This window comes from Magallana gigas, chromosome 8 (assembly GCF_963853765.1).
Source record: "Magallana gigas chromosome 8, xbMagGiga1.1, whole genome shotgun sequence".
Classification (NCBI taxonomy): domain Eukaryota; kingdom Metazoa; phylum Mollusca; class Bivalvia; order Ostreida; family Ostreidae; genus Magallana; species Magallana gigas.
The window spans coordinates 620,864-635,410 of record NC_088860.1 but is presented as its reverse complement, the minus strand read 5'-3'; the positions used below and the strand labels follow the sequence as shown (position 1 = coordinate 635,410).

General features: G+C 34.7%; 2 protein-coding genes across 2 annotated transcripts; one reads left to right on the top strand and one right to left on the bottom strand.

Annotated features, from left to right (window-relative positions):
- Positions 1-94: 94 nt before the first annotated feature.
- LOC105339938 (ankyrin repeat, PH and SEC7 domain containing protein secG) lies at positions 95-4,411 on the top strand. The gene is made up of 5 exons (XM_011445720.4): positions 95-379; positions 518-664; positions 1,867-2,094; positions 2,317-2,529; positions 2,753-4,411. The coding sequence occupies exons 1-5, from the start codon at positions 127-129 to the stop codon at positions 3,262-3,264; spliced, it is 1,353 nt and encodes a 450-aa protein (XP_011444022.1). The 5' UTR covers positions 95-126; the 3' UTR covers positions 3,265-4,411.
- A 1,247-nt stretch (positions 4,412-5,658) lies between these two features.
- On the bottom strand, positions 5,659-12,774 carry LOC105339937 (charged multivesicular body protein 3). The gene is made up of 6 exons (XM_066068059.1): positions 12,627-12,774; positions 10,481-10,541; positions 8,536-8,715; positions 8,062-8,183; positions 7,665-7,776; positions 5,659-6,398 (listed from the first exon to the last, which is right to left on the bottom strand). Exons 1-6 carry the CDS (start codon positions 12,669-12,671, stop codon positions 6,271-6,273), a joined length of 648 nt encoding a protein of 215 aa, XP_065924131.1. The 5' UTR covers positions 12,672-12,774; the 3' UTR covers positions 5,659-6,270.
- Between the last annotated feature and the right edge of the window lie 1,773 nt (positions 12,775-14,547).

Sequence of the window (14,547 nt, the reverse complement as noted above, 5' to 3'; positions counted from 1 at the left end):
ATATTTTTGATTGATTATCCTTCCCTTTCAATTCCTTAAATAAATGGTTGTATGTATCATTTACATTTTTTCCCCGACCCGACAAATCAGATCACGAGTTAACAACTAGTCTTTACAATTTTCAAGATGGAGCCGATTTTCAGGAAGAAAAACAGAGAACTGATGTTAATGGAAATTGAACAAGACAAACGGCTCGTGGAAGCATCGCGATCTGGAGAGTTAGACCAAGTGAAAACTCTTTTAAAAACAGGTGCCTCTCCCGATGCCACAGAATACAACAAGAGCTTATTCTACGACTCAAAGAACTATTTGACCCCTTTAATGATAGCAGCCTCCCAGGGATACACAGATGTTGTCAGATGCCTGATAGAGAGTGGAGGTAGGTGTTGAGCTGTATTTTTATTCACGGGTCCGTAACCGATAAAGATCATGTCTTAATTGTATTCCTTGTCTTAGTTTGTTCTAAACAAAAATTGATAGACACGTTTCAAAAAATTTCTATTTCAACAATTAACAGCCAGTGTTAACGCGAGTGACCGCTTTGACGTGAGTGCCCTTCATATGGCTGCAGACGAGGGACATGTTGACTGTGTGGCCATGCTGCTGGAAAATGATGCGATGTGCAATAATGGAACTAAATACTCAAAGCATGGATCATACACAGGTATAAACTGAGCTATGTTCTTGTGGTTTGTGCTAGATGAACCAAGGAGATAAGCCAATAGAGAACCTTACTGGAAATACTAGGGTCCAGGGTATGATTTATGGTCCAGCGACATACTATTCCTTTCCTATTATTCGGTACAATTGGCATTGCCCTGGAATTGAAGAGGAAAGTCCTGCTGGGGTATAAATCCTGTGTTGCATTGTCTTCATGGTATCGGGTGCGTTCGCCCTATCCATATGTTCGCCTTAGTCCGTTCGCTCTAGGTCCCTTCGCTCTAATTATCGTTCGCCCAAATAATCGTTCGCCTTTAACCTCGTTCGCTCCTTGTTTATAAATAAACCATATCATAAGTTATTTCATTTACTTTCAACTTAAAACTTGTTAACTTTTATTAATTATTCGTATATAATATGTTTTTCCTTCATCAAAAAAGACGTTATTGGTATAAGTAATTGTAAGATTTTATTGCCATAAATTGTTGATAACAGTCTTCTTGTTTTTATAATGATTCGCTTGGTGTTTTTGAAACAAAGAATTTGAGACTTTAATTGGCTCATTCAGAAGCTTAGCAGATGATTATCACCTATTCTATCTTTAAAGAATTTACATAACACAATCCTTTGATTTCTAAATGAGATATATATGGAAGTGGAACATGTAACTGTATCAAACTACTGTCAACCATGGTGATTATTATGTAGAAGTAGAAAGGGCGGCATTGTTTTCATTAATCATATATGTATCTTTCAAAATGTTTAAATTAACCAGAATACACAAAAATATATAAATTAATTAATCCTATATAAAATTAAGGCGAACGGACACAGTGCGAACGGCGTCAAGAGCGAACGGACCTAGGGTGAACGAAAACTAGAGCGAACGGCGTCAAGGGCGAACGCGTTTTAGAGCGAACGAACAGCCAATCTGTTTTCATGGTCATAAAGGTTTTTGAAGGAAGCAACATAGTAAATGTTGCTTGGGCTTTATGTACAGTGGAAATTTTCCTGAATAGTTATAGGAAAAAGCAAGTGAAAAATCCATCATCTAGGGTTTAATTTCCAGCCTAGTCACAAACTTTTCCTTTCTTATTACATGTACTGTGTATACACAGGGAAGTGAAATCAGACAAATTAGAAGACTTGTGTTAAAATTTTATCATGATGAAAAGTTTTTATTATCCATGATGCTTTCCATTGCAGCCTTCCCTCATCCTGGAGGCACTACCCCTCTACACCTGGCTGCAAGTGCCAACAACATTGAATGTGTGACTATGCTAATTTGGCACGGGGCAGACTATAACGCAGTAGATGAGTATGGGAGAACCAGTTTATATATTGCGGCCCAGAAATCACTAGAGGAATGTGTCCATGCTCACTTGGACAATGCTATCTGGAAGGACATCCTGTCACTGCCTGCCAAAGATACAGGTTCTTATCTTTTAATAAAAATTCTCAGTCATTTAAGGGTACTGTGATAGATGCAATTGTAAAAGTCTATTTTATTTCAGATTGTGCTCATTGTATATGAAAACTATTACGAAAACTATTACTTTAACTATATAAAAGAGCAATCATGATCAGTCATCCCGATTCAACAGTTCTTGAATGCTAGTAAAGTCAGTGCTATATAGAAGTTAGTCTGTTATGTAGGTGACACACCCCTTCATGAGTGTGTGAAGAATGGAATGCTGTCCTGTATCCAGGCCCTTCTACGAAAAGGCTCTGATGTCAACCACAAAAACTTACAGGGGTTTAGTCCGCTACACATTGCAGTCAGAGCTGGAGAGAAGTTCTCCATGGAGATATTGCGGGAGCTTGTTACTAGAGGCTACAGCACCGACGTCAATATACCAGAGTCACTAGGTAAACGTCAATATACCAGAGTCACTAGGTAAACTCCTGTAAATCATTTATCAAAGTTATCCAAAACAAAACTTTTTGTTATTACTTATGACTTTTCTGCTCTTTATGTATGAGGTTTGCTTTCTTTGCATTAAAAAAAAAAATTTATAGAAGTAAATCAAATAATACACGTACACATAGAAATAAGTTTGATTTTTATAATGTACACAATATTACTTTGCAGGATTCTCTCCCCTTCACTATGTCTGTTTCCATGAAAACAACATGCAAGAGCGTAGGCCGGAGGCAGCTGCCCTATTGATTTCTTACGGTGCTAGCTTTAATATTCGCAACAGAAATAATGACAGTCTTCTGCAGTATGAACTTCGAAGTAAAAACCGCGACTTGACAATCCTGTTTGCCATTGCGAAGAGCGTGGCCTATCTCCCTACCATTGAATCGCTGTCCATCTTCCCCCCACATTCCCAGCTCATCTCTACTGATTATAGTGCTAACAGACACATGGTGAAGTTGATAAAGAATGACGTCCAGTATTATAAGATCATGTGGTACAAAGAGCTGACGAGGGACCCCCGCTCTTTGCAGCATTACTGTCGCTGCGTGGTCAGGAAAGCTATGGGGGTCAGACGTCTGGGTCAGATTGACACCCTGCCCCTCCCGTCCACTCTGAAAGATTATCTCCATCTGAGGATGGAGGAGTTTTCTGTGTCCATTCCAGAAATGCCGGACACGTGACCCCCCATCCCACAGTTCCCGTTGTCTCATGTAGTACCTAAAACATACACTCAGTGTGACACTGTTCTTTCAACTAAAGGTTGTTTCAGTTTTAGAACTAGTTTCGACAGTTTTTGTTTAGGTGTATCTTTTGAATGGTAAGCTGTCAATATTGTACTTCCTAGAAATTTGATAAGCAGTCAGACCTTCTGCCATATAATTCATGTTGGACAAAAATTATGTAAACATTCTGGTGTATAGGTAGGTTAAAATGATCCTATTATGTCGAGAATCTTATATTGCAAATTATCAAAATTCTGGAATGAATCTTCACCTTGTTGGTGTATGCTACATGTTTTCGTGAGGCATCTAGATTTTATAGATTTATTACCTAAATTGATTTGTTCATTGTTGTTGAGTTTCAACAAGAATCCAACTACATGTATAACTTACTGGCAGAGAATCTAGCCCAGTGAGGAGACTTCGACATGTCAGTCTGGTATACATGTACAACTAAACTCAAGTGTGGGGGGCCAAGTCTGCCTAATCATTCTGCTGGTCCAACACTATTACAGAGGAATATACAATCGTGTTACCATTGCAGACAGTGGGTGGGATCCATTCTTTGGGATCCATTCTATGGGATTCAATCTACTGGCCTTAGATGATTTGTTTGGGGTTTTCTTTATATGTGTGATGGGTTTTGCAGACTTATATATAATTCTACTTGTACTACAGATGTATAGTGTACATAGCACTGTGCAGCATGATCTTGCCACCATTATGGGTATGAACCAAGTCCAGCAATGGATACTTGGCATGCGATACAGAAATATGAGTAATTACAAGCATAAAGCTAGCATTAACTCCAGCATAACAGTGCCACTAAATTGAAAAAGGATAAAAGATGGCCGATGAACAGTGTCTTAACATAGTTGTGGAGCTATGAAGTTGATCAGCTTTGGCATTTTAATTAAGTCAATGCAAGAAACTACATTTATAACAAAGATGTAAGGAGTATGTTGTTGTGTGTTCTAGAAGTTTATGATCATGTTGTAATTAAGTGATGTAATTTATCACTGTTAGAAAGTTGTTAAAGATGCAGGAAGCAGTGATGTTGAAATCATATAGTCATATTGATAATAAATTTCAGCATGTTGAAATTCTATGTTGATTCTATTGTTTTATTATTCCCATTTGCCATGTAATATCGTTGTTGTATAATATTTTGATACGCAAAATACTAGATCCGGTATAAAAGTTGAAAGTATCCGAACCCAGAAGGATCAAAAAGGTGTTTTTGACATTTTCTTGCAAAGAATCGATTTGATTCTTCTGTGTACGCACTATATTTTCTTATCACTGCATAGCAGCCCCTGCAATGATATACGCAAGTCCTACACATTAGATTTACAATAGCCTGTACATTAGATTCACAATAGCCCATGCAACTGATTCCCAAACCAGTTTAAATAATGTAGATTTCTGCTCACAGGGGGCAGTTATTCCATGCACTGGAAGTAGAAGAATAAAGCGCTGAGCTATGCTTAGAGCTTTAAAAACCACAAAGCAGCTTCTTTACAATTAAACTACTTGAACTACAAAGTAAGGCATGCCCATGTAGTTCTAAATCATATATCAGTATACAAAGGGCAGATATCGTAAAAGTTCCTAATGACAAATGATTTTAAAAATCATGATGCATGTGTGTACCATGCCTTTTCAACCTATACCCTAATTGAGTTTTTGGGAGTTGATTTAAATCAACTCTCCTATGTAGTTACTCTGGCAAACCGAAAGTGAAACAGTGTTTGGACCTAAGCACAAATCATCGCCGCTGACAAGACTTAGTATTTGAAAATAATAGAAAAATTCAATGTAACGATGTAATGTTTTTCAAGGAAACTTATCTATAAACACTTAACTAGACTATAAAAATAGTCAGATTTTATATAATACGAACAATTTAGATATTTTTGTAGTCTCATGTGTTCCTAGCCAGAGTGTAATAAAGTCTTGTTGAACCAGTAAATCTCCGACAAGCAGAGAGGCTTTTTGCTTGTCGGAGATTAACGGAGACAGCCGAGCGTCTGGTTGAAAGAGACTAGAGTTCGATATCAATAGTGCTTGGATCCATACGATTTTTAGAATTGTTTCGATTCGAATACATATAGTTTGAAATCTATCTTTAAATATTACACAACATGATTCATATGGGTTTTCTCAAAATTCTTGTCGGAAAAGTCTAAAAATTCATATAATAATAAAGTGCGTAATTCAAATACAGACTAGAAACTGATTGCCATGCAAGATAAGTTGATTTTAAAATAAATGATAATCGATAAAATCAACTCCCCTCAGTACTTCAGTACTTTGATTAATATATGATACTTGTAAATAAAACAGCTGCAAGAGTTAGCATTTTCATAATTTTATTTGTTCATTTGTCACGAGGTATAAGAAAAAAGAATAAATAAGGATTCCTAACTGAGATACATGTCTGATATACACATGCTACCATACAAAGGTACATTAAACACCATGTATAAATAAATCGCATTTAATTTGGTGGATTTAGACAGAAACAACTGTTTGCATCACTGTGTAACTCAGCTCTATAAATAGAAAGTTCTACAAAGCATCCCTACCAGTACCAAAGAACTTATTGATAAAAAGAACTTATTGATATGATAAAGTTAATATGTCTCAAAATTTTGGTGCTGACAAAAGGGGAGTATTAAATTAATCTTTAAGTACATTTCATCAACATCTCTTCATTTTAAAACTGTTCTGTTTTGCAAGATGTTAATCATGGTACATGTACACTGAGGTTCAATAGAAACATTCATAAATATTAAAGTATTGTAATGAGCTCTATACAATACAAAATGCAACAAATGCCACCCATTGTAATGATAATTAACAGATACTATTCACAATGCATCACTATTTACAGTTCTATCACATGATGAATTTCTGGGAAGTGTCTGGTTTACTGATGGCAATGATGACATGATGAATTCATCATCAGCTGCGTAGCGCCTCCAATCGACTCGTTAGATCTTCATCCTCTTCCTCCGGCATGGCAGTGGCGCCCTCTGGCTCCCGTACAGGAAGTGAGTCATCGACAGCAGCGGGGGCTTTACCGAGTTCTCCTGTACAGAATAACACTCAACATTGTAAAGACATAAAAATGCAAGAAAATCTTCATAATGAAAAAAAACTGCGAACGCTAACGCCTGTTTCCCGCCTACATTTTACATCCAAATTTTTCGGAATTTTGGTCAGATATTCAATTTTTTTTTTTATTAATTTCTAATTATCTCCCCTTGAAAAAGGGTGTGGCCCTTAATTTTCACAACTTTGAACCCCCTTTGCCTAAAGATGATTTGTGCCAAGTTTGGTTGAACTGGGCCTAGTAGTTCTTGAGAAGATGTTGAAAATGGGAAATGTTTACGGACAGACGGACGACAGACAAAATGTGATCAGAATAGCTCACTTGAGCTTTCAGCTCAGGTGAGCTAAAAACTAAGTTTTCTACTAAAAAGTATAATCAAATCCTAATCAATTTATATCAAAGTAAAATTTGTAATGAAATTATTAATTTTTAAACAAAAGTTTTGCTAACGTGGGGTCTAAAAAATTTTTCATTGAAATCGGTCTCTATGAGTGAGGAAAATATTATTCAGCAGCCGATAAGTGCATAAAAACATAATAATCACATGTTTACGTTGGATATTGAAGTAAATTTTCATTTTAATTCTTATTTGTTAATTATATAAAACGTTACAAAGCAAAATGTATTTTGGTCTGTAGACATATGTTCCCCCCCCCCCCCCCCCCCCCCCCCCCCCCGTGAAACAACAAACCCTTTGGTATATATATGCTAAAAAACAATATAAAAAAACAATCAAAAGGAATTTTCGTTTCAAGGGGTGGAAAGATGTTTTCTAAAAAATTTCTGGTAGTTTCTGTTATGAAATGAGCTATTTTAACCCAAAATATTTATTTATCTCTCTTTGTTTGAACAAATCATTTATATTTAATGAAAATATACATTAATGTTTACATTATTGTGAAAAAATAAATTAAATTAGACAATTATCAAAAAATGACTTTAGTTAGGCGGCTAGACAATGCTATCGTTCGCAGTCCCTTTATTCATTTATCACAAACTTCCCAGAAATGTTGAAATGTTGATATTGTTTCCCCTTCATTTTTAGTTTTAGTACTTAAGGTTCATCAAACTCCAGAAATCCCAAATTTGGCAAATTTTGTGTAGAGTATCTTTCTCTTCAACCGTTGCTAGTTAAAATAAGGCTCTTTTCCTGTACCAGTGTTTTTACAGAGCACCTTTGTAAATCTGGAGATAACCTTCCCTTCACAAACTTTCAAGACATGCACAGATGGTTTTATCTTACCTGCTGTTAGTTCATAGAGAACTTTTTCAACTTCAGAATCTGCCTCTTCCTCCAATTCGTCATCATCCAGGGTTTCCATTGTATCATCCAGCATTTCTTCCATGATGCCCGCCTGAAATCCAAACACCTCATCCATAAAGGGCAGACACATATTGCAAATAACCACGGGGATCAAATTGGAGTGTTTTGTTGTAAATTATTCTTCCACAAAGAATACATTCACTTTATTTTAAAATGGACCAGCAATAGATGTTAATACATGATGATTTGTCTTTCTAGATTTACCAAAAACTGAATAAGAATCTTTTATTGTGTTTTTTAAAAGTAACAATATAGTTGAAAAATGCGACAAAATTCTTTTGGTAAAGAGCCAAGTAAAGAATGATCAGGTTGTTACCTTCATCATTTCTTTGGACATGTCTCTCATTGTGGCCTGGATTTCGGGGATTTTGACCAGGGCTTGCATGGACTTCATGACTTCTGTGCTCTTCTCCAGGGCACCTGCTATTCTTAGAGTCGCTATAAAAGCAAAAGAATATGAATTAAATAATTGTTCTCAAATATTGTGGTAAAATTAATATTCCAATACATTGGGCTTCATTTTTTGTGGATATCATGGATACATCTCAAATTAGCATCCCTAATGAGATATAATTCACAATCCTTATTCATTGTTCATAGAGGCAAATCCACGTCTTAGCATCCAAATGAACCTTGAAAAATTGGTGAATTTACATGATTCCACACTATAGTAATTGTATGTCAAAGTGACAAAACAAAAATATCACAATTGATAATACAGTTGTATCGTATTCTTTCTTGGGACACAAGGAAACCTTTATGCTCATGGACATTTCAATTTTCAACCTACCCAGCTGATTTTTCATCTGCATTTGGACCGAGTTCATGTGGGCTTTGGATGCGTACAGCCTGTTGACAGCTTTCCTCGCTCGTACAATTTCTTTGGCTAGGATTTTACAGGACTCTTTTTCCCCCTTTTTGGCGGCATCTTTAAGTGATCTCTTCACTTTCTCTTCTTCCCTCTGAATCCCTACAAATTCACATTTTTACATAAACACGATATTACAGAAACTTAACAGAACAATTCAAGAGAAGTTGGTCTACAATACATAACACCGATTGTAAATATGGTAAACATGTACTTCATTTACAAAAACACACTTGGCTGATTCCACTGTGACTATTTTACCGTATTTTGTTCCCATCCTTCTCATAACTTTATTACATTATATGAAAATATATATTTTATTTAAGTTTATGTTATTACAATAGTCTAAATCTGATATGTAAAACTGACAATACATTAGCTTAGCAGAGTTCAGTGATTACATTATTTCATTGTCTAATTACACTAGTAATTGGTTACATTAGTTATGACAAACAATGATGAGTTATTTTTCCTTAAGATTAAACAAATTATGATCAGTTAATCTAAAATAAAATTAAAGAAAAAATCAGTGTTTTATGCTAAATAAATTAGACAAGTGATGACAAGTGTCAAGTTACAATTGACATTAGACGAGTGAATATGTCATAACATTAGACATTTAATGATTAGTAATTCTTTCATTACATGAGTCAACTGATAATCATTGATAAAGGCAACTACTTTAAATAACTTTTGACCATATATAACTTTACATTAGACAAGTGATAATCTGTGATTGTGTGTTACATAATAGTTACATTCACCATCAATCATTGTAGAACTTGTGATGATCAGTTATATTTACCCCTAATCTGTCTGTCAATGTTATACGGTTATATTTACCCCTGATTTGTCTGTCAATGTTAAACAGTTATATTTACCCCTAATCTGTCTGTCAATGTTATACGGTTATATTTACCCCTAATCTGTCTGTCAATGTTATACGGTTATATTTACCCCTGATTTGTCTGTCAATGTTATACGGTTATATTTACCCCTGATTTGTCTGTCAATGTTATACGGTTATATTTACCCCTGATTTGTCTGTCAATGTTATACGGTTATATTTACCCCTGATTTGTCCGTCAGTGTTATACAGTTATATTTCCCCTGATTTGTCTGTCAATGTTATATGGTTATATTAACCCCTGATTTGTCTGTCAATGTTATACGGTTATATTTACCCCTGATTTGTCTGTCAATGTTATACAGTTATATTTCCCCTGATTTGTCTGTCAATGTTATACAGTTATATTTACCCCTGATTTGTCTGTCAATGTTATACGGTTATATTTACCCCTGATTTTTCTGTCAATGTTACACGGCTACATTTACCCCTAATCTGTCTGTCAATGTTATACGGTTATATTTACCCCTGATTTGTCTGTCAATGTTATATGGTTATATTTACCCCTGATTTGTCTGTCAATGTTATACGGTTATATTTACCCCTGATTTGTCTGTCAATGTTATACGGTTATATTTACCCCTGATTTGTCTGTCAATGTTATACGGTTATATTTACCCCTGATTTGTCTGTCAATGTTATACGGTTATATTTACCCCTGATTTGTCTGTCAATGTTAAACAGTTATATTTACCCCTAATCTGTCTGTCAATGTTATACGGTTATATTTACCCCTAATCTGTCTGTCAATGTTATACGGTTATATTTACCCCTGATTTGTCTGTCAATGTTATACGGTTATATTTACCCCTGATTTGTCTGTCAATGTTATATGGTTATATTTACCCCTGATTTGTCTGTCAATGTTATATGGTTATATTTACCCCTGATTTGTCTGTCAATGTTATACGGTTATATTTACCCCTGATTTGTCTGTCAATGCTATACGGTTATATTTACCCCTGATTTGTCTGTCAATGTTGTACCCTTCCTTCCTCAGATTGTGTGTCCAGTGGTTCACCTGTAGTATAAAAAGACAGTAGAATTTGGACAATAATAGATTTGAAAGCATGTACTTACGCACTTATTTTAAGCAAAAACATGTTCCTTTATAACACCATATATTACAAAGAAAAATGGGCATGATAAAAAGCAACAGACATATACAAAAAACAAGCAACAACTGAAATTTGAAGTATTAAATTGCGAAATAAGAAAAAAAATATCATATGCTATACTTTATCATCAAATTTTCTTATGACATATTTTTTAAAGTCTTAATTATTTTGAAAACACCAACTCTAATATTTTGAACAAGGTAGTTCAGCATACACACTGTTAACAATCTGTGATAATAAGTCATTCTGTGTGGTCACGATTAATTGAAGCCTTTAATCTAGAAAGTCTGACACAAAGATATAAAATTTGAGAACGCGGGGGTGTTAAGGAAGCATATGGAATCTGAGTTACATGTAATTCCGTGATATCACAAATCTTAGTTATTATATACATATTCAAATATATGAGCAGGGAAACGTAGACCAAAAACAAATAAAAAATACTGAAGACAATTTTTACCAGAAATTAGTTTGTATTACGTAGATTTACACATTGATGACGTCATGACTAAAAGTTGAATGTCGTGTGTATTTGATCGGAAAGCATTGTAAACATATTCAAAATATAACTAATCTAGGAACTCTAATAAAAGTATTGTGGTTTGATTTATTGAGAATTGAACATAAGAATACTGGGGGAGATGTTAGTTTTATCAATCATTCGCTAAAAGGTATGTAAATTTGCTTTTATTTCTCGGCCCGGCTTTCCTCTGTCGTTGTTTACGATATAAAAATCCGACTAGAACAACACTACCCCGTGTATATTGAACTTGAAATTTTATACGTATCTTTAGTTTGATCAATGCTTAAATTGAAAAGTGCTGCTAGAATCCCATGTTGTGTGTTGTTTTAATGCAATTTGCCGTTTTCCATGCAAACTTTATAAAAGTTCGGAAGGTTATACGAGAACCGGATGAATAATTTTTTAATAAGGAAAAACATAGGATTCTAGCAGCGGTTTTGATTAAACTGGGATGGTTTGCCTTCACTTGGTATGTTTATTTTATTTTGGAAACCGCGGGGTAGTGTTGTTCTATCTCATTTTATGTTAAGGAATGTACGTAAGCTATTTATAGTTGTCACGTGATAATGCACCAATGTGGGAGTGATGTACTACCCGATGTTATTGCACTGACATCTATTTTAAAGGATAATACTAAGTTTTTGATCTTTTTCAAACTAATTATTTAATTTCACGATTTTGAATACAACAGTCAAAATAAGACGGCATATTGCCCGTATGCTTCCTTAACACCCCCGCGAAATAAATATTTTGAAATTTTTATTTTACTGCACTCACGTAAACAGTTACAAAGCAATCTAAACCCATTACTAACTATCACGTTTATCAATATTTGCAGTGCTTATTCCTTGTCAAAATGGTACAGGTGCTATAGAAATGAATTAAGTAAACCCACAATCAGATGTAATGTGTTGTTGCTAATTAAAACTAGGTAAAGTTAAGTTCTAAAACAAACAGTTTTTAATAAGAACAAATTCTGAAAGGTAACACCACCATACACTTAGGAAGTAGCTGGGACTGGTACATGTACGTGGTTTGGATTTTGCAATAACCACTGATAACATCTACAACAATTTTTCATGACAAAGCTGTATTGTCATATGATAATAAGATATCACATGAAGATGATGCAAGCCGTGTTAATATATAGAATTACAAGATTCAACTCCTGTCATAAATGTAGTTTGACATAGTAAAAGAACGATAACAGTGAAAGTTGCATGCCAAAAGCACGAACAGTTGTTACATTTCATCTATTTTAATGTGGACTTACCCATATTTATAACAAAATAAGAAATTCTTATTTTTTTTGCACTTCAAATTTATTTCTCATTTGGGATATAATATCACAAACGGGCGAGTGGTCCCAACCTTACAGGGTTGATCATAAAATCTGAGAAAATTCCGGTAAATGCTTTTGATGGACAATGACACGCTTTTTTAATAATTTTATCCAAACATTTACCATTTCCTTTGGGTCTTTACCCTTTTCTTTTCCAAACAGACCCATTCTCTTTGGATTTCTGTCCAAAAACGGTTACATCTATCCAAAAAATAAAAATGTAAACAAAAACTGTTTTCCTACTTCCGTTTGCGATTGCGCAATGATAAAAACATGACGAAATTATGATTAACTCATGCTATTTTAAGTCGTGAAGAAAACCATATTTTGGTAGATTTTATGTCATATCTTATTTATGAATATTTAGGAATATCAGAATCTTCCCTGGCTTTTTACCATTTGGGAATGCGCGGATCCAAATATTTTTCCGAGTTGGGGGCTCCGAGGGATAGATTGTTTGTCGGGGAGGGGGCTCCAATATATAGTTTTGAGAGGGGGTTATTTTAAAAACAGAATTTTCCTCTGCCCCTCTTCATCCGCGCATGTTGGGGAGGGGGGGGGGGGGGGTGCGCCATATGAGGAAGGATGAGGACATAGACCTTTCTAATTAATAATATTAAATATCCCTTCCCCCAAATGAATTTACATTTGTTTGTTTTAAAATATTCAAGATATTTTTACTTTTAAAAATAAAACACCATATTGTGTACTAGTCACACTGTTGCTTTAATTAAAAGAAAATGAAAATACATTGAATATTTTAAAAAAGATATTGACAAATGGATGAAAAAAAGTTTTTATGAATTAAAAAGGTAGTGTTTGACCGACCCTCGTCCCCTATTCGCCTTTGAGAAGTGGACAGGCATAGCCTACATAGCCTACATTTGTATGTAGGCTATGCCTGTCCACTTCTCAAAAGAGAATCCCCCACCCCCACTCCCTACGCCAATAAACGAGGTTATGTCAAAACCAATGATAAAAAACATCCAGTCAATCGATGATATTTAGTAATTCCAAATTGGAATACAAACAAAATAACTGGTGTCGGGGGTCACGAGGGACTTCTCCGGGATTGGTCACGTGGGACTGTGTTGGACAGAACTAATTGTAACGATTAATTCTCTGTCCAAAACAGATTCAAAGATGACAGAATCAGGAAGAGGCGTACCCGGCGACTGAGCGACATTATCGGATTCTTCATCGATCTATTACGGACCTGTCATTAAATGGGAGCAAAGGAACATGCATGTTTACGTTAGGAAGAAATTAAACAGCTACCGACTAGGAGTTAAAAAGGATACAAATTTTCTCCTTGCTATTGGCATCCGGGGTAAATTTATGCATAATATGTTAATATAGATATGTATTTGGCACAGTTAGATTTGTTGTTATAGGGGCACCAATCACAACATTTACCTTTGGTGCTTCAGAAATTGATTGTTACCCAATAGAAAAATCAGCTTCTTGACATCAAAGAAACTCAACTCAATGAAATATTGATATTTGAAAAAAAAAAAAACATTTATACGATTTCACATAATATACACAATAAGCATACATGTAGTGTTATATAAACAGATACACGTATTTTCTAAATTAATAAAGCACTAGATGTAAATTAGCCGTCTTACGTCTTTGAAATTTGTCATCATTTTTTTTAATCTACGATGTCTTTAAAATTGTAAATCCAAAAGATTTACAGCCTAGTTCAGAGTAATGCAATATTCTTAAAGAATCAGCTTGTTTATAAAAGAACTTAAATTATAATCCGACCAACAAGTACTTACATTTTAATCCGACCAACAAGAACTTATATTATGATCCGACCAAGAAGTACTTATATTATAATCCTACCAACAAGTACTCGTATTATAATCCGACCAACAAGTACTTATATTATAATCCTACCAACAAGTGATTACGACTTTTCCTGTGTGTTTTATTTTTCTATTTACTCTCTTCCTGATCACAATATATAAATTTGATATACATGTATTAACATTGATCGGGCTGTGACTATTTGTGCATTGTCTTAAATTGGACA